This window comes from Embiotoca jacksoni, unplaced genomic scaffold (genome assembly GCF_022577435.1).
Source record: "Embiotoca jacksoni isolate LCO1_2020_lvr unplaced genomic scaffold, fEmbJac1.0.p SCAF_7, whole genome shotgun sequence".
Lineage (NCBI taxonomy): Eukaryota > Metazoa > Chordata > Actinopteri > Embiotocidae > Embiotoca > Embiotoca jacksoni.
Window position 1 is genome coordinate 20,580,995 of NW_027185425.1, and position 20,904 is coordinate 20,601,898.

Consider the following 20,904-nt stretch of genomic DNA (forward strand, 5'->3'; position numbering starts at 1 on the left):
ATTAACAGATAACCATGACACTACCAACACCATGTTAGATAACCATGATACTACCACCACCATATTAACAGATAACCATGATACTACCACCACCATGTTAACATAACCATGATACTACCACCACCATGTTAGATAACCATGATACTATCACCACCATGTTAACATAACCATGATACTACCACCACCATGTTAGATAACCATGATACTATCACCATGTTAACAGATAACAATGATACTACCACCACCATGTTAGATAACCATGATACTACACCACCATATTAACAGATAACCATGATACTGCCACCACCATGTTAACATAACCATGATACTACCACCACCATGTTAGATAACCATGATACTATCACCACCATGTTAACATAACCATGATACTACCACCACCATATTAACAGATAACCATACTACCACCACCATATTAACAGATAACCATGATACTACCACCACCATGTTAGATAACCATGATACTCATGATACTACCACCACCATGTTAACAGATAACCATTACACTACCACCACGTTAGATAACCATGATACTACCACCATCATGCTAACAGATAACCATGATACTACCACCACCATGTTAGATAACCATGGTACTACCACCACCATGTTAGATAACCATGATGCTACCACCACCATGCTTCACAGAGGGGATCAGGTTCTTCTGCTGGACTGCAGTGTTTTCCTTTTTCCAAACGTAATGCTTCTCAGTTCTATTTTTGTTTCATCTGTCCAATAACTATTTTTTCCAGCAGTCTTCTGGTATGTCCTCGTGATCTTTAACAAACTGTAGATGGGAAGCCATGTTCTTTTTGGAGAACAGTGTTTTCTTCCTTGTGCCATACACACCTTTGTTGTTCAGTGGTCTCCTGATGGTGGACTCATTAACATCAACGTCAGTTAATGTGAGAGAAGGTTTCAGCTGCTTAAAAGTTACCCTGGGTTCACTTGAGACCTCGAGGGCTGTTACACACCTTGTTCTGAGAGTGACCTCGTTGGTCGACCACTCCTGGAGATGGGAACTACTCCCCAGGAGTACACCTGACTCTAATTTCACCTTTAAATTAACGGGATTTTACCACTCACAGATATGTAGGACGTTTAGGATTTATGTGAAAATCTGATGTTTTATGTCATATTTATGCAGAAATATAGCAACTTTTGAAGGGTTGCAAAACTTTCCTGCAACACTGTTCAATTCCTGGACAGAATTCTGCTTTATAATGTAATGTTTTTCTTGTCAGATTTCACCTAAGAGATGTATTTCATCTGATTCGAAATCAAGAAATGATGGGCTGTCAGTTTGATAATTCATAATCATAAGCTAGCAATGCTGTCTCTGGTTAACTACACAGAAGCAATATACGCCTGTGATTTCTTCCCAAAGCCTGGGTCACAACCTGCGTCAGAGAAGCTATAAGGGCTAAATGTGTTCAGTTCCTCTCAGCACTGCAGGCGGTGTGGCGACGCTACACAGCACATGGATGGAAAGGTTTGTTGTCAAGAAATAACTAAACTCTATCTAAAACATCTTTTTGTTGGATGCTGTATAAAATGTAATAAAAACAGAATGTGATGATTTGCAAATAACAAAAAAAAACCACATTTAATTGCAAATAGACCAAAGACAACATATCAAGTGTTGAAACAGAGAACCTGCATTTGTGGATGCGGCAATGAACTGTGTTCACAGATGATGGTTTTCACAAGTGTTCCTGAGCCCATGCAGTGATTTCCACTACAGAATAGTGTCTGTTTTTAATGCAGTGCCGTCAGAGGGCCCCTCTCTGAAATGCTCTTTTTTATACTCAATGTTACTGATCTGTTGCCAGGTAACCTAAATAGTTATCAAGTGTTTTTTTTTTTTAGCTTCAAACAACTTTTCCAGTCTGTTGTTGACCCTGTCCCAACTTTATTTTCAAACATGTTGCTGCCATCAAATTCAAAATAACCAAATTTTTTCATAAACAATGAAATTTCAACATACCAATTTCAACATTTGATATGTTGTCTTTAGTCTATATTCAATCAAATATGGGTTTACATGGTTGCATTCTGTTTGTATTTACATTTTTACAGTGCTCCAAACTTGAAAAAGGAGTTGTACATCCGGCCTTCAGCTCCATACTTAACATAAAAAAAAAAACAATTAAGCTGATTTGTCACATTGCTCCTCTGCTTGGCTTCTTGTTGGCGGCAGCAGGAGCTACATGTGACCCTGACAATCTGGAGACACATACACCAGCCGCTTTTCTTTCCCCTTACTTGACGTGAGCATTAAAACGCTGCAGCGGTGTTTAATCATTAACTTTCCTGTGAGCAGCTCCTTCTTATGCTCCACTGAGCTCAGTCGAGAGGAAAAACAAGTTCAGCAAGTATGAGCTCTTTGCTGAAAAGGTCAAAGTTCTGAGTTACTCACTCGCCTGGCAAAGATGAGAAACCTGACTAAACTTACTGCCACAGGTAAAATGTCTACAGGGAAGCATTGTTCATTCGGCCTCTAAATCTTATTTAATGTCTAAAGGTAGATGCATTCAACAGCGTCATAAAACACTTGGAATGAGCATTTCCTCTCGTGTTCGCTGTATAAACATGTAGCGCCTTCTTTAAAGATTAAAAACAATTTAAAGAAACAGAATGAGGCGAGTGTTGGACGAGTTCAGAGACATTTCAAAAGACCGAAGAAAAATCCTAATTTAGTGTCTGTTGATATCTCAGATGTCGTACACACACGAACAGAATACCATGTTTGAATAAATAAATGAATGGACCTACAAAATAGATTAATATTGCTCTAATTCCTGAAATAAATAAATAAATAAGGCAATAAATATAGATGGGTGGAGTAACATGTTTGCGACTTGGGGAGGAGGACTGGGTCCACTTTCATCTCCTGATAGTTTCCTTCTCATTAGTTTAGAAGTTGAAGTCATTCTTACAGAGCTGAAGGAACAGAAGGTGAAATTCTAATAAATTAGTGACCACTTCCTGTCCAGCTTTCATGTCGTCAGCTTTAAAGAGTGTTTGTGGATTGTACCCGGGAGCCTCATCACTCTGTTCTTGTGTCGTACACAGTGAGGCTCAGCACCATCAACAAAATGGTCCATGACAGAATAAACACAGAAAGAGTTGTGTGTATTTTTTTTTAATGGTGCAGTAGAAAACATCACAGGAAGAGGAGCTGACATGGTTCCTTTCCTGGTTTGTAAACGTTGGTCAGTCTGGTTTCTGAACATTTGCTCACATGGTCCTCTGTGGGAATAATACTGCCAAGACGATGCAGGGATTCATGGGACCACTGGGACGTATTGAAATATGCAGGTTAAACTCTGTTCTGGATGAGTGTGTGTGTGTGTGTGTGTGTGAGTGTGAGTGTGTTTAAACAGCCTGCCTGCTGCTTGTTATCTGAAGGCTGCTGACTTGAGGCAGCTCCGTGTTTGGCTCCAAGCACCAGTTTGTAGAAGTTTGTATAAGATAAACGAGTCGTCAGTTTACTGACATCAAAACATCGAGAGGTCCCGCTGCTTCTGCACATCCTTCACAGCATTGCAATAATGTCTTCAATCCTCCCCGACCTGGTCCGGATCACCAGGGCCGGGTGCTCCCGGTCCGGGTCACCAGGGCTGGGTGTTTCTGTTTTCCTGCTTCTGCTTCACCCACTGGGTGGTGGAGCAGTTTTCTCCTACAGTCCAGGACCAGCCTATTCTGTTCTGCTCACTCTTCTTCTCCCACAGACGTCTCTGGCTGTCTTCTGCTGGACGCTGCAGACTGTCCAACACACAGATTTCTCTTCCAGGATCCAGGAGCCTCTCTCTGTGCTCTAAGGAGGTCTGGCTGCAGCTGCCGACCCTCTGGGAGGCAGACAGCGGCGGGAGGGGGAGAGGCTGGGACCTGGAGACGGGACGGGACAGTCAGTGGATGGACGAGTCATCATGAACTAAACACCAAGCTGCAAATGTACTGCTTTATAACCCAACGTGCAGACATATGTGACTGAGAGACACTGCTGTGATCCAACACGTCCTCCAACCTAAACAACTACATGAAAACTACTAGCAGGAGTTTGTTCCTGATCTGCCACCTCTACATGTTAGTGGTTCTGAAGAGGAGCTGAGCTGTGCTTTCCATGCTGCTGCAGCTGAGCACATCAGGAGCCATGAATGTGTGTGGTGCTTCACTCTACAGGATGTGTATTCATGTCTCAACATTAGATAAAAGGCCAGTCTTTGTGTATCCCACCATTTTATTCTCTAACAGGCACCACGTTAAATGTTTTTCTGTTTTAAGCTGCTCACTGTTAAAGAAGGTCATCATAGCATCAAGGATTCTTGTCAACCAGAGCTTTTACCCCCAATATCCATTACCAAATGTCTTCAAGCATGAAGTAGTAAACTAAAAGATAAAACAGAAATCCTCCTCGTTAACCAGCTCCAGCTGAAGCTCTACATTACATCTGAACATGTTCTGTGTTCCTTTATATCTGTTCCTATGTGAAGAACTGTGGTTTCTGGCTTTCTTGTATAAAAAGTCTGGTTCTTCTCGAGGGTCACGGTGAAATGGTTCACTGGACTCAAACTGAACATTGTTCCTATGTGACGTCTCCATGTTCTCAGCTGCTTTAAGTGTTTATGACGAGTGTCGCAGTTACATTGGCGTCTTTTCTGGAACGCTGTGGGACGGTAGCTGCTGTGTCCTCTGTCATGTCCACAGTCTGTTGGTCTGATTCCCAACTTCCTTTTTGGCCAGAATAATGAAGCGGCTTGTTTGACTTCTATGACCACAACCTGCTTCTCTGTGAAGATCAGTGATGAAGACCCAGACTGACTCTAAGTCCAGCTTCAGGTGTTGGACCACCAACCAGTGTCGTTCAGTACCACATGCCTGCCCAGAGGGAGAGTCACTGAACTTCTGTGTCTCCTCTGTCCTACCTGTCCACCGCCCTGACAGTGAGCAGGTGAGTGTGTCTGTGCTGTGTAAATACCTGCTTTGTGGTGTGTGAATACTGGCCAACCTGTGTGTGGTGTCTGTGTGTCCCAGTGCGTATGACTGATCCACTGGTCTCAGACCTGGAGGCAGAAGGTGCTAACACATGAGGACGGTGAGCAGAAGGTCAGCTGACTCCATCTGTTAATCAGGGAGGTTTAAACAGCTCCATGTTCTCAGCATCTTTAAACTCAACCTGTCCAATGAAAAACACTCACTCACTGGAGTTTTCAGTAATATCTGATCAGGATAGTTCACCCTAAAGAAACCCGACAGGTATTTACAACATGAAGCCTGAACTTTTTCAGTCTTAAACAGCTTCTCTATCGAGGATGAAACGACTCTCTGCAGCGCTCTAACGTCACACAAAATAAAAAGTTGACAGCTGTTTAACTGTAACAACAAACAGGCTAATTTACTGATTTACTATCAAATTTTTTACATTGTAGAGCAAAACTGCTGAGCCAGCGTCACAGCATTCAGCCACCATATATTACAAATTAAATAAATGAATGTGCAAGTACAAGGTTTTGTGTAAAGAATGACACGGCTGTCATTTAAGTGGACAGTTTTGAGCAATCTTCTGGTGACTACAATTATTTCAGATCCATATATTACAGTATATTACTGTCTGACAGCTGTTTATTATTCTGTACTGATTTATTATTATTATTATAATTAGGGATACCAGTTTTCAACATACAACTGTTCAGACTGAGGCTCACAGTATAAATGTATATATACATAATGTATACATACAATAATAAATGCATGTTAATATGTCAGATCATACTAATTACTGAATGAGCTGGTCAGTGGATGTACAACAGGTTGACTGAGGGTCACTAACATCACAGTCGAAAACAAACTGGCTCTCGTACACTCTACAAACAGCGATTATCATTTCACTGACTTTCCTCGAGGGACACCGTCTGATGAAGACTGGGAGAAGTGGCTGAAAGGTCTCACAAAGCTAGTCAGTGGTGTTTGTCAGCCAAAAAGATCCCAACACGTCCCAGTGTCCATGATGAACATACAACACCTCACCTGGCAGGTGTCTGTCCAGCAGTCCAACAGCTCTGCTGTCCATGTGGCGGCTGTACAGGCTGCATCTGGCAACTAGACCCTGCTGGCTACCGGACCGGCCCGGAGGAGAGGAAGAGAACCACGGAGGCCGGAGGAGGGTGAGACAGATAGGACAGGAGGGATGAAGTGCAGGACGGACAGGAAGGACAAAAGGAACAAAGGATAAAAAAAAAAGACTTAATTATACAACTCAAAATAGAACAAACAGAACAAAAGCATCCACAGCGATCAAAAACAAAACCACCAGGCAAAGGAAATACGAAGAATGGAAACAAGAAACAAGAAACAAGAAACAAGAAATGAATAAGAAATGAAGGTCCTGGTTTATGACACGTTTCTTCGGGTTAATTGTGATCAGTGAGTGAGACAGCTGGAGGACAAAAGGAAACCTCAGGAGCAGTTTGGTGCAGATCCTTTAATGGGTTCTAAAAAAGGCAAACAGAACCATCAGGTTCTGCTGGGTTGATCAGGACTGAAAGGTGTCTGTGGTTCTGTCCAAAAACAGCAGACCCCCCCCCCCCTCACAGAAACAGGCAGCTATCACTCTATCAAGACTTAGTTAGGGGGAGGAGGGGGGGGGGGGGTCAATGGAAGCCCAGCTGAGATCTGTTAAGGGAACTGTTGAACCAGACGGTGCAAGCAGGAGGATGGGTGGAGGAGGGGGGGACAGAGAGATGGGTGGAGGAGGGGGGACGGGGAGATGGGTGGAGGAGGGGGGGGACAGAGAGATGGGTGGAGGAGGGGGGCAAAGAGATGGGTGGAGGGGGGACAGAGAGATGGGTGGAGGAGAAACACAAACATGAAGAGAGAGACACAAAGAGACAGTTTAGACAGCAGCAGGACAGTGAGGACGTCCTCGCAGGTTACTGATGGACACTGTTGAAAAAACATTGTTGAGTTTGAACTTTGAGTCCAGAACAGACGAACATGCTGCTTCATGAAGAGAGCAGCGTGAGAGGAACTTCATGTGAAGACTATTCAGTGCATCCTTCCATCTGTAAGGAGCTCAGATGGTAGAGAGGCTCACTAATCGGGAGGTTGGCGGTTCAATCCCCAGCTCCTCCTGTCCACATGCCTAAGTGTCCTTGGGCAAGACACTGAACCCTAAGTTGCTCCCGATGTTTTCCTGACGGTGAGCAGCTTACATGCAGCTCAGCCTCATTAGTGTGTGAATGGGAAAACCACTAAGGTGATAAAGCGCTTTACAAGCAGCTACGGTAGAGCTCTCTCTTTGGTAGAAGACAAACCGTCTCCTCCTCCGCTCACTTTATCTGTCCACAGACCTCTAAAGACACCATTCACCAGAGGGAGGAAATCACTGCAGGCCCACCTTCATCAACTAATGCTGGTTCCACCCCGGAGAAACATCCTGATCACAGAGTGCTCAGGCTGCTGCTGTCATCGGATGGACCGTCTGAACACCGAGTCTGAACACCGAGTCTGAACACCCTCAAACCGTCCATCAGGACCAGCTCAAACTTCTCTACATCTACAAACAGGAGAATAACTCCTGAAGCTCTGTGCTTCGGCACATTAAGATCAGATGATGAAGACTACACTAGTGCCCAACCTGTTACACACACACACACACACACACACACACACACACACACACACACACACACACACACACAGCAGCGTTAATACACACAGCTCACATGCCACTCCGTTGTGTGTCAACATGAAGAGAAGGAGATGACACCCAGCCGGTTTCAGTGATTGACAGGTGTGGAGGCGGGGCACTGGGCTGTTTGAAGGGGCCCTGACTGTAACCATGACAACATCTCCACCCTGCAGTGATGATATCTGCAGCAGCAGCAGTGTTTGTACCTACTGGGCCGGCTGCACTGGTTTCATTCTCACATCAACAGGTGTCACGTGCTCTTCTGTCTTGTGTTTCCACGACAACGTTTACCAGAGATGACCTGTCCACATGACCAGACCTGGAAGTGGACAGAAGGACAGTGTGTCTCCTCACCTGCTGCGTCTTGCCCTGCAGCACTCGATGAGAGGAGACTCTCTGGGGCTCTGGGTCCTGGTCCCCCCATGGGAGGACGAGGTGGCGACCTGAGGGGACGCCCTGCTGGGGGAGGAGCCCACACTGAGGGAGCACTGGGAGGATCCCGACCGCTGGGGGGAGTGAGGAGGAACAAACGGCCAGGGGAGAGTCCTCTGCTCCTGACGGACCGCTGGACAGATGAGAGAGGACATGTGATCAGGTCTCTGTGTCTCAGGACATCAGTGATCTGAGCTGATGGGATGGATGGAGACACACAGGGACACACTCATCCTGAATAAACACGACTCCTGCAAATTAATGTGCACTGATATGAAGCTGGATCACTGAATGTAAAGAGAAACAGCAGAGGGACACGTTTACACTTTTAGTTCCTACGTTTCACAGAATGCTTCTTCACCACTAACTCTAATCTCAGTCACACACTGAACCACTGATGGAAACTTCATTCAGAATTTAAACCATCCAGTTCTGAAATAGCAAAACTCAATATTGGCATAATTATTAACAGTTTTTAGACCCTTTAGAAACCGAGATCTGTAGTCCACTTCCTCACACCTCCTCACACACTTCCTCATCTACTTCCTCACACCTCCTCACACGCTCCCTCCCACCTCCTCATACACTTCCTCACACCTCCTCACACATTTCCTCACACACTTCCTTACACCTCACACACCTCCTCACACTCTTCCTCACACCTCACACACTTCCTCATCCACTTCCTCACACGCTCCCTCCCACCTCCTCATCCACTTCCTCCCACCTCCTCACACACTTCCTCACACCTCCTCACACATTTCCTCACACACTTCCTTACACCTCACACACCTCCTCACACTCTTCCTCACACACTTCCTTACACCTCACACACCTCCTCACACTCTTCCTCACACACTTCATCCACTTCCTCACACGCTCCCTCCCACCTCCTCATCCACTTCCTCATCCACTTCCTCACACCTTCTCACACACTTCCTCACACCTCACACACCTCCTCACACTCTTCCTCACACACATCTGTGTTCTTATGTATCTATAACTTTGTATTTAACCGTTTATTTATATTTTATGTTCCTGGTAGTTATGACTCTGTAAAGTCCCTCAGAGGACCAATAAAGCAGTCAGTCTATAACAGTCAGTAACAGTCAGTCAGTACCAGCCAGCCAGTAACAGTCAGTCTATAACAGTCAGTCTATAACAGTCTGTAACAGTCAGTCTATAACAGTCAGTCTATAACAGTCAGTAACAGTTAGTCTAACAGTCAGTACCAGTCAGTCTATAACAGTCAGTAACAGTCAGTACCAGTCAGTCTATAACAGTCAGTAACAGTCAGTCTATAACAGTCAGTAACAGTCAGTCTATAACAGTCAGTAACAGTCAGTCTATAACAGTCAGTCTATAGCAGTCAGTCTATAGCAGTCAGTAACAGCCCATCATTTCAGTGTCATGTTTCAGGACAGCATGTGTTGGTCCTGTCTGTCCTTCAGGTCCTCTCGGTGTCTGACAGACTGTTTTCTACTGTTCACCAGCGTGTGAGTGACTGACTGGTTCCATCACTGTCAAATAATAAAGTGATCTGAGTGTTTTTGTTTCCTCAGTTTGTGATCGTATTCTTACAGTGACAACAGTGTTGATAAAACATAACCATCGTTTCATCATGTTTGCTGCCAGGGCTCATGAGCAGGTGAACGTTTACCTTCTCTCTCCAGTAAAGAGTAGGGTTTGATCTCTCCGTCTGGCTTTTTTAGGGGAACCTTTCTCAACTGGGCCGCTGTGGAGGAGAACACAGGGTCATGAACAGAACCTGACTCAGTCCGTCTCTCTGCATCACAGCCCTGCAGACGGTCCTTTACAAGCTGAACAGAGCTGTCTCTTTATGTTGTGGTGTCAGTGGTGCTTAAAGGGAAGATCCATCCTAAAACAGAACTCAGGTTAGTCCTGACGTCTTCAGCAGCTCAGATCACGTCTACAAGACAGCTGCTTAGTTCTGGATCACCCCCCCCCAACAAACCTGAGGTGGTGCAAAAGGACTAAAACAAAGAGCGATAAAAAAAAAACATCAATCATCCTAGTTGGTTTATTGGGATTGCTGTAAACTAAGTATAGTAGTGGATCATCATATTTGTGTCGGCACATTCTGTGATGTCAAAGCTTGACCGATGTTTCTGGTGAAAAAGGACACTTGTATGTTAAAAAGCTTGAAACAGCATGAAAATCAGGGAAGCAGATAAACAATGCTGCGGTTGCATTTTGAACAATAAATAATTAATTTAAACATAAATCTTTTTAGCTGCCATGAGTGAACAGCATTTAACACAAGCCTTCACCGAGTTAAACTTTAACTAATTGTAGAAGCAACTCTATTATTTTGGAATAGAAACTGTTTTTCTGCTCATGTCCACGGAGAAATCACCGAGCACACGAACCACTGCTCACCAAACGGGTGGAACCCAGGTGCTGACTTTGATCACGCGTCTGAACTTGTACCACTACCTCATCAGGGTTCTACCTTCCTGCTGCTCCGTCACGGTGCTGCGCATCGCCACGGGCAACAGGAGCAGTCTCTGAACTGTGCTTAACATCTGAGGGTGTGCCTGTTCCTGCAGGTTGTACCGCTGTCCTTTTCTGAGCCGTGTTCTTGTTCACGTTAATGTGCTGTATTGATGGCAGAGTGGGACAGAGAGCATCTGAACTGGGTTCTGACAGACAGACGTTGGAGGCGGAGGAAACAGGCAGGGATGTTGCTGTCAGTCAGGAGGTCTGTGGAGGTCTGAGTGGTTTACAGGTTGTGCTCTCTGTGCACTTCTCTGACATCCGGGGCGGTAGTGTCAATATACGATATGATACATAATGCATGACATACATTACACCATAGTCAAATATATGTGATGGGAAAGAGGAACTGAAACTGTCTGAGAAATGATGAGCGAGAGCATCATACGTTGAAGATGGAGCTAAGCAAGGGAAAAAGGAAAGGGGACACGATGCTGGGGAGGGATGAGAAAAGAAAAGATAGAAAAGTCCTTACAAAAAGCCGTACATCCTCTGATCCGTCAGAGGAGGGCAGGGTGAACCTGGGAGAGTTTGGTGAAACAAAAGATTGTGGAACTGGAATGAAAGCAGAACAGCACTCTTTGGGTGGAGTGCCCTGTTTAAACTTACTGCTCTAATGAGGCCACTGTTTCCCTCCACAGACATATGTAACAGAAGATCATAAAACAAGAGTTCACTGTAACGCGGAGGCATGCAGAACATTATGTAACTCAACTGGATAACATGAGGTCACAGAAGTATGGTCCTGTGATGTAGAAGAACATGTTTGAAGCAGCCCACCGGACCGCACCTTATCGCTCAGGTTACCACAGAGAAGAACAACACTACATAACAGCAGTCTGATCAGTTACCTGTTCTGTTGAAGAAGAAGCCTTCAAACACCACGAAGTTATTCACCTAGACAGAAGCAGAGGAAACAGGTTCAGTAGAAGTTCCTCTGACCAGTCTGGAGCTGATCACCAGCTCTGGTGCTGTGGGAAATTCATTTAGAAATCCAGGCCTGTGTCTACACAGAGCGGATGTTGACCCCCCCTGCCTGACACCGGGTCAGAGGGTGGAGCAGGTTGTCCCGTCTCCAGCTCCTCTGTCCACATGCCACATGTCCTCCACTAAGACATTGAACATTGCTGCTGATGCATAAATGAATGCATTTCTCAGATAAAAGGCTCCTATCTCTGTAGATCAGCAGACACCGTGTACTTGAACTGCTCTGCGTGATCAACAAGTGTTGAGCAACTGAGGATGAGGAGGAGGAGGAGGAAGAGACCAAACTCGATCATCTGGTTTGTTCCTGGTGGTTGAAGCGCTCGAGGTCGGTAGGAGAGTTGATTTTATCGAGGACATATTTCTGATAATACAACCATTATCTGTGTTTCCTGCCATTAAATGTCATATTTGTTGAGGTAATTATAGAACTACTGTCTGACACTACTACTGTGTACTACTGTGTACTAGTGCTTACTACCGCGTACTACCACATACTATCGCGCACTACTGCGTACTACTGCTTACTACCACGTACTACCGTGCACTACTGCTTACTACCGCGTACTACCACATACTACCGCGCACTACTATTTACTACTGTGTACTACGGTTTACTACTGTGTACTACGGTGTACTACGGTTTACTACTATTTACTACTGTGTACTACGGTGTACTACTGTGTACTACTGTGTATTACGGTTTACTACTGTGTACTACTGTGTATTACTGTTGTAAAGTCTTGCTGTAAGGACTTTAATGTGTTAAGTGCCATGAAATAACCCATGTTGTGATTTGGCGCTGTATAAATAAATGTAATACTACTGTGTACTACGGTTTACTACGGTGTACTACTGTGTACTACTGTGTACTATGGTGGATACAGAGAGTTCTGAAGAGGAATAGTTAACTGGCTTTAAAAGCAGATGGACCCACATGACAAGAAATCACTGCCGGCTGTTGTCGTCTCACTTTATTCCTGTTGATGTGTTGGATTCAACTCATGAAAGCGACTCTGTGAACTTTGTGGTATCCCTGCAGCCTTTGATCTGTCCCAACACCAGACAAGTGTGAAAACAGATCAACTATTTCTTCTTCTACAAAGATGATTGTAAAACAGATTTGTTGGTAGGAAAGATTAGAAATAAGACTACACCAGCAGATATCAGGAACCAGTTTAAGGTCCATGGAACCGGAGTCACACTGGCTGGAGCCCCGACTGAACAGAAGGAGGGTGCTGATGGTCCACAAAGAACCAAGGAGAACTTCAGAGGAGGTACAAACTGAACATCAGAGTCTCTTTCTGTTCCAGTTGGCTCCATGAATACAGCCAAGAGGACAAAGACACAACGCTTCTGGGAGGACGTCCTCTGGACACGGGACCAACCTGGATCTTTTTGTTAAGTCCCATCAGCTCTGAGTTCACAGAGGAAAAGATGAAGTTCTCCGAGAACAGAACATCATACCTGCTGAGGTACATGGAAGAGGTTGGGTTCTGTTTCTATGGAACATAGGGGAGGTTGGGTTCTGTTTCTGTGGAACATGGAGGAGGTTGGGTTCTGTTTCTGTGGAACATGGAGGAGGTTGGGTTCTGTTTCTGTTGAACATGGAGGAGGTTGGGTTCTGTTGAACATGGAGGAGGTTGGGTTCTGTTTCTGTTGAACATGGAGGAGGTTGGGTTCTGTTTCTATGGAATATGGAGGAGGTTGGGTTCTGTAGAACAACCAGGTTGGGTTCTGGTTCTATGGAACATGGAGGAGGTTGGGTTCTGGTTCAGGTTCTGTTTCATCTCATGTTCTCATCTTCATTACATTTGTAATTCAGCATCTTCAATAACTGAAACCTCCATGCTGCATCCATCACATTTTTGAAATAACTGCAGTAATGAAACAGAAGCCTTATAAATAGCCAGAATCAAAGAGAACGACTGTGTCTAAATATAACCAGGATAAGTGGAGCAACCAGACTCAAAGTCACATGAAAGAAAACCAGAAATAGTGAGATGTTATTTGTAGATCTGGAAGACAGATTTGTTTAGAGTCCAGCGTGCAGCAGTCAATAACAGAGTGTGGTGTGAGAGTGAGTCCGTACCTGAGGGACACTCTGAGTCAGGCAGTAGTGCTTTGCTAGGAAAGACAAGAATTTGGGCGACGGTCGGTCGTAAGCCATCAGCACGGGCTCTACACTCTTGTGCTGCAGGAGAGGAAGAACAACAAACATGGAGTTACTGACAGGGACAGCAAAGATCTGTGGAGCTCACCTGTGCAGGTACAGGAGGAGAACACTGGAGATCACCTGTACTACAGGTACAGGAGGAGAACACTGGAGATCACCTGTACTACAGGTACAGGAGGAGAACACTGGAGATCACCTGTACTACAGGTACAGGAGGAGAACACTGGAGATCACCTGTACTACAGGTACAGGAGGAGAACACTGCTGGGACTTTATTTTCTCTCAGTAAACATGTAAAGAACATCTGAAGTAACTTTTACTTCACATCTGAGCCCCCTGAGCAGGTCACGGTCATGTCTACACACTGTTTGTTTCAGTGATAAACCTTTTTACTCAACATCCAACCTGCAGCTCCCGGTTAAACAGTAAACATTGAAAACTTTGTGCTAGATGTGTGCACATGCTGACATGAATAATGAGGCTGCAGAGATGATTGGTTACTTCTTGATGACATCAGACTGGTTTTGAAGAGCAGAACAGAGCTGCTAATGCTGAAATATTTCACATTTCATCTGTCATTCCCCACATCATCAGACCATCAGAACTTGATTTATATCTGATGAATTGAATTGTTCCTTAAACAAAGATAATAATTGCTAATAGATTGTGCTTGTGCGTACATACGTGGTGTCTGTGAGGAGTCTGTCTGAAGATGAGTACCATGTGAGGTCTCTGTAACAGCAGACTGTCATTTAAAATATTAATAATCACTTTTATATGAGTGAGGACTAACTGGTCTGTTTGAAGCAGACTGGGACAGTACTTTGAGCTCAAAGGTGTCACATGAACATGAAATAATTCAAAGTGCTGGCAGCAGTGCTGTTACTGGTACAATGTTTACAGAGCTGAGGAACACTGGACACGGAGCAGGTCTATTGTTTCTACACGTCTCTGTCAGTACAGGCCTGCTGTATAATTCAGGCTGTAACTGAAAGGACACTGTTCACAGGTATTTACAGAGAGGATCAGCCTCTTCACCACTCTATCAGGCAGAAGGTGGTGGTCTCACTGTCTTCATGTCTGTCTCGCCCTGGAGAGGAGACACCCTCCTCCACTGGTCATGTGGGAGGAATGCTCACCTGCAGCATGAAATCAAAGAGCTCCAGCCCGTAGCCGTGTCGCTGTAAGTTCTCTGCGACGTAGAAATCCAAAATACAGAGTGGCTCCGCCTCCACGTGCACACCCTGCCGGTCCTGTGGGGACGTAAGATCAGTGAAGCAGGTGGAATTACAGCTGCACTGAGAAGACTCAGGGGAGAGTTCAAGAAAAGAGGAGACTCACCAGCAGAAATAACTTCTTGTAGCCCACCTTCAGAAAGCCCACCACCACCCCCCGACCTCTGTGGAGGAGAGAGGAGGAGCCGTGAGTGGAGGAGGAGCCGTGAGTGCTGCCAGAAGTTTAAACACAGAGTCCGGTATGTCTGAATCAACACTACAGAACTGGCTGTGGGACTTCAGCAGGGCTCTGTGGTGCTGAGCTGAGCAGGTCCAGCTGAACGGGACCGGGTCAAAGAAAATAAGTGAGACGTACCTGCTGCTCTGCCCGTCCTTCAGCAGGTACAGCTGGTGCTTCTGGGACTGCAGCTTGGAGGCACTTGTGATGGGTGCTGGGAGCTGTTGGGCCTGAAAACGTGTAGAAACACGCGAACGCGGTTAAACGTGTAGAAACACGCGAACGCGGTTAAACGTGTAGAAACACGCGAACGCGGTTAAACGTGTAGAAACACAGGAACGCGGTTAAACGTGTAGAAACACAGGAACGCGGTTAAACGCGAGTGTGTGTGTGAGAGTGTATGTGTGTGTGTGAGTGTGTGTGAGTGTGTGTGAGAGAGTGTGTGTGTGCATGTGTGTGAGTGTGTGAATGTGAGAGTGTGTGCGTGTGTGTGTGAGAGAGTGTGTGTGCATGTGTGTGAGTGAGAGAGAGTATGTGAGTGTATGTGAGAGAGAGTGTGTGCATGTGCGTGTGTGTGTGTGTGTGTGTGTGTGTGTGTGTGTGTGTGTGTGTGTGTGTGTGTGTGTGTGTGTACAGCTGCAGCCCCACCCTGGTCAGACTTTAAAAAGTGAACAGTTTGTTACCACAATCCAAAAAGAGACAGACCATGTGGTGGAGCTGAAGACGGTGGAGGTGGACCTCAGACAGACCCCAGCTCAACTTCCTCCATCACCCTGAGAGACTACCAGCTGACCCTGTGGAGTCCTGCTGCTTCCTGCTCCTTCATCACCCAGCAGATCATCATCATCCTCACCAAGAAGGCTCCACAGAGGAAGAACTTCAACCTGCCTTCAGTGATGGTGCACTTCTCCACCTCCATTTGTTAGTATTCACACTAATAAACAGCTTTAAACTGATCCCTCAGCTGTTTACAAGCTGTTAGCAGTTAGTGATGCTCCTCTCTGTGCCCATGTCTCCTTCAGTGAGATTTAGATTTGACTTTTTTAATCCCACAGTGGGGAAATTTGAGAGTGGTACATGTAATAAAAATAGTGATGGAAAAGAGCCTCCGCACCATGAAAACTATTGGCTCCTTTAGTTAGACAGCCCCCAGCACAGAAACACCTTCAGTCACAACAATTAAAACCCAAGTAGAGACATGAACATCTTCCACAGACTCACCTTGGCCGAGGCTCTCCCCAGTTCATCAATCACTGTGGCTGTGAGGGCTTCAACATCAGGCCTGCAGGGACGAGCAGCACAGGGTCAGTCCAGGACACTGATGATGAGGAGCTCCTCTGTGTGTGTGTATCTTCTGCTGACACACACTCAGAGTGACACACTCCCTGAAGTCACTCCCTGAAGTCACTCCCTCACACTGGTGTTGTTGCTTTTACAGACACACGCTGCTTAAATGGTCAGATTTGTGGATGGAGTTCTGAATGGAGTTCTGACTATGAAACACGCTAACTGACAACAAAGACAACAGGAAGCACTCGGATCTTTAAACTCACCTTCCTGGTGACTTGCAGCTGGCAGTAAGGGTCTGGTCCAGGACGGAGACCCTCTCGGAGAAGATCTGGTTGACATCAAAAGGAAACTCCATGGTGCAGATGGGCTGGAGGGTGTATCGGACCGTCTCCAGGGGCTAAGCTAGCTGGCTGGCTAACGGTGCACCGGCAGTTTGCTCCGTGACGTCCCGCCGGTGAAACAACGACAGTTAGCTGACCGACAACGACGCGTCGGCGGTGACGGTGACGGTGAAGAGCTCGATGATGCCGTACGAGAGCGGAACGAAGAGGCACCTGCAGTCCTGTCTGTCACAGCGGCTCCATTGTGTGTCCGGTGCTCGCAGTCCCTCCCGGTAACACTACCGTAATGTGCGGAGAAGACGGAGGCTCAACCGACAGACGAACGGCTGTTAACGTGTCTGACACGTGACACCACGGGGACACGTGCTGGGTGGCGATGACGTCACCAGCACACAGCGGCGACTTCACGTCATTTCTACTACGATTGTTAGGGAGCAGCTAGTCGTAGTTTTACGGTCAAATGGAGGACACGACAACCACCACCACCACCACCACCACCACGCAGTGCAGCTCCTTCGCCCCCCGGGCTGCTCAGTCGTCCGTGTGTGGAAATGTTCAAGAGAAAAACACTTGGAGACGCTGCGGGAGCTCTTGAGACAGTAATGCGCGGCAGGACTCCCTGACAATCCTCCAGTGTTTAAGATCTGCGAAGTATCAAAAGGACTCCGATAGTTGTCCGTGCATCCAGCGGTACACCACAAAAAGGACCTGTTCATTGCTCATTTGGATTACTTTACTTCGACAAATGTAAATAAGTGCAGGCTAAAAAGCAATAGCTCGGGTTGCAACCCAGAGTGCGACCCACTGTATCCATGGTAACCATAAACAAAAAGTTTTCATCTCTTCTCCATTCAAGATTTTTTTTAGCGTGATTGAATGTATGCAGGACACATTTAATCTGCTGCTTCTCACAAAGCTCCGACCCTTTCCTCATAATCAGGACCGGAGGGAAGAAATATGGACTCCGCTTCAAGAAGCCACGTGGTATTATTTATGAAAAGCAGGTTGGACCAGTTTGAGCAAGTCGCTGGTACAGAATAAAAAAGCCTCTGTTTTATATGAAATCTAACTAATATATTTAATGTGTTAATGCTAAATGATACAACCAACTAGGAAGTAGCAGCTGCCATAAATGTGTCTTTATTGGTGGGATAGACCGTTTCACCTTCAAATGAAATCCTGACACAGACAGCGATCAAATAACCATGTTAAAGTAGGAGCCGTGATTAATATGACTAGTCAGACACCATCAGGTAGAACTGTGTTAGTACAGAAAGAAGTCCTGCAAATAAATCATTGTCCACAGCACACAGGTGTTCTGTTGTGGTCGTTCAGTTTCCCACCACATGATGGCGCTGTAAGCAAATGTATTCTTCAGCCTGCCAGAGGCTGTCCAATGACCTGAAGATGTATTACAGCATCATGTGTTCACACAGCAGTACTTGTTCAATTATTTCTTCTTTATCTGTGAGTGATATCACCCATCTTATGAACACTTCTCTGTCAACGGTCTGTTTCCTGAACTCTCTGAAGGAGAGAGTGAACCCTCTCCTGAAGAAACCCCCCCTCAACCCGTCTGAAGTAAACAACTACAGACCGTCTCTCTTCTTCCTTTTCTTTCTAAAACTCTGGAGCGAGCTATCTTCAATCAACTCTCCTCCTATCTCCACCATAATAACCTTCTTGACCACCAGTCTGGTTTCAACAGACCACTCAACAGAGACGGTCCTCCTTCTGTCTCTGAGCAGCTTCACACTGCTAGAGCAGCCTCTCTGTCCTCTGTCCTGATCCTTCTAGACCTTCTGCTGCATTCAACACAGTGAACCACCAGATCCTTCTTTCCTCCTTCAGGACCTCGGTGTCTCAGGCTCTGCTCTCTCCCTGTTCTCATCCTATCTCAACGACTTCACCTACCGGGTAACTTGGAGAGGATCTGTGTCTGAACCTTGTCCTCTCACAGCTGGTGTCCCTCAAGGCTTTGTCCTGGGTCCCCTCCTCTTCTCTCTGTGCACCAACTCTCTCGGCTCTGTCCTTCACTCGCATGTCTTTTCCTACCACAGCTATGCTGATGACACCCAACTAATCCTCTTTTCCCCGATCTGAAACACAGGTAGCAGCATGAATCTCTGCCTGTCTGACTGACATCTCTCAGTGGATGTCCTCACACCACCTGAAAATCAACCTCCACAAGACCGAACTGCTCTTCCTTCCAGGGAAAGACTCTCCCACCCTCGACCTGACTACTACCTTCAACAACTCTGTTATCCCCGACCCTGACTGCCAGGAACCTCGGAGACACTCGACAGTCAACTCTCTCTTTCTGCCAACATCGCTGCAACAACACGTTCCTGTAGATACATGCTGCACAACATCAGGAGAATACGTCCTCTTCTCACTCAGAAGGCGGCGCAGGTTCTAGTCCAGGTTCTGGTCCAGGTTCTGGTCCATGTTCTGGTCCAGGTTCTGGTCCAGGTTCTGGTCCATGTTCTGGTCCATGTTCTGGTCCAGGCTCTGGTCCAGGTTCTGGTCCAGGTTCTGGTCCAGGTTCTGGTCATCTCACGTCTGGATTACTGTAACTCCCTCCTGGCAGGTCTACCTGTTAGTACCATCTGACCTCTGCAGCTCATCCAGAATGCCGCAGCTCGACTGGTCTTTAACCTCCTAAATTCACTCACACTACTCCGCTGCTCCTCCTCCTCCTCCTCCTTCGCTCCCTTCACTGGTTACCAGTAGCTGCCCACATCCGTTTCCAAACATTGGTACTTGCGTACTGTGCTGTGAACAGATCAGGTCCAGTCTACATCCAGGACATGGTCCAACCCTACATCCCAGCCCGCTCCCTCCGCTCTGCTTCTACCAATCAGCTTGTTGCTCCTCACTGAGCTAAACACTCTACAAAATCACGACTGTTTGCTGTCCTGGCTCCTAAATGGTAGAATGAGCTCCCCAACGACATCAGGACAGCAGAAACTCTGAACATCTTCCACCGTAAACTAAAAACACACCTCTTCAGACTTTACCTTGAATAGTAGAACTTTAGTAGCGCTTAAAATGACACTTACTGATAGAACTTTGTAGTTTGGCTTTCTTGAAGAAATTGTATTTTCTTGATTCTCTTTCTGGGTTTTGTACCCTCATGGTTGAAATGCACTTATTGTAAGTCGCTTTGGATAAAAGCGTCAGCTAAATGAAATGTAATGTAATGATATGTAAAAATGCACAGACTGCTGTCAGCAGAGGAGGTGGTACCGGGGCAGCCGTAGCAGGAGGAAGGTGACAAACATGGAATAAATTAATGGGCAAATGAAATGAATCCTGATGTGTCCATACAGCACAGGATCTGCCTCAACTGAACATGGGAGCCACATGGTTCTCCAGTACCATCACAGAGGAGTCTCTGAGCAGAAGTTTCTACAGACACAGTTCGTCAATCCTTTCATCTGTCAGTCGGCTCTTCTTTCAACAGGACATGTTTCAGTTTGGTGTAGAGGATGAGCAGAGCGCTTTGGGGAGACACCACAACTCAAACTCTAAAATACAGAACAGGCTGAGAAGGAGAGCAAGCAAACAGAAGAGGAGGAGAAACTCAAATATATTCTAGTGTCCATCTTGTACACGGCTAAAGTTAAATTAGAAGCACAGATGAACACTTACATTTCTAATAACACAACAGAGAGTCATGACCCTCGATTCAGAAAAGATAAAGTGAGCCTGTGAGGAGCTGCTGAGGTCACTGTGAGGGACACCGCTCATACACTCACCTGACCCTCTTATTACAAATACTGCAGCTTTAAGATGATGACTGCTGTGACAGGAGGAGAGTTTGGACTTCCGCAATCAAACATGAGTTCATGCTTAAGAAGTAACAGCTGAGCAGCAGGCCTTATGGTCGAAGAGTCACTCATATTAAATGTAGAAGTAGTAATAATAATGGAATAATCCTGGGAAACACTGGTGTCCCATGACAAACTTTTTTTTCAACCTTAACTCCACAACCAAAG

General features: G+C 45.9%; 1 protein-coding gene across 11 annotated transcripts; it reads right to left on the minus strand.

The window, feature by feature from the left end:
• Window positions 1-3,053: 3,053 nt before the first annotated feature.
• On the minus strand, window positions 3,054-17,812 carry atat1 (alpha tubulin acetyltransferase 1). Of its 11 annotated transcripts, none has more exons than XM_069175978.1 (13): window positions 16,826-17,812; window positions 16,494-16,554; window positions 15,411-15,502; window positions 15,162-15,219; window positions 14,960-15,073; window positions 13,737-13,838; window positions 11,512-11,557; window positions 11,136-11,181; window positions 9,804-9,878; window positions 8,066-8,276; window positions 6,049-6,134; window positions 5,000-5,084; window positions 3,639-3,909 (listed from the first exon to the last, which is right to left on the minus strand). In XM_069175978.1, exons 1-13 carry the CDS (start codon window positions 16,915-16,917, stop codon window positions 3,733-3,735), a joined length of 1,245 nt encoding a protein of 414 aa, XP_069032079.1. In that variant the 5' UTR covers window positions 16,918-17,812; the 3' UTR covers window positions 3,639-3,732. The 11 variants fall into 11 exon arrangements, with proteins under 11 accessions (XP_069032078.1, XP_069032076.1, XP_069032077.1 ...); XM_069175979.1 differs by having other exon boundaries at window positions 5,030-5,084; window positions 16,826-17,811; XM_069175977.1 differs by lacking the exon at window positions 5,000-5,084 and having other exon boundaries at window positions 3,054-3,909; window positions 16,826-17,542.
• Between the last annotated feature and the right edge of the window lie 3,092 nt (window positions 17,813-20,904).

Bases quoted from the DNA above. Each gene is read 5' to 3' on its own strand.
- atat1 (XM_069175974.1), bottom strand. From the start codon at position 16,917: ATGGAGTTTCCTTTTGATGTCAACCAGATCTTCTCCGAGAGGGTCTCC. The intron at 15,503-16,493 runs GTGAGTCTGTGG...ACACGTTTTCAG, and splicing joins TGGGGAGAGCCTCGGCCAAG to GCCCAACAGCTCCCAGCACC. The intron at 15,220-15,410 runs GTACGTCTCACT...TCTCCTCCACAG, and splicing joins AAGGACGGGCAGAGCAGCAG to AGGTCGGGGGGTGGTGGTGG.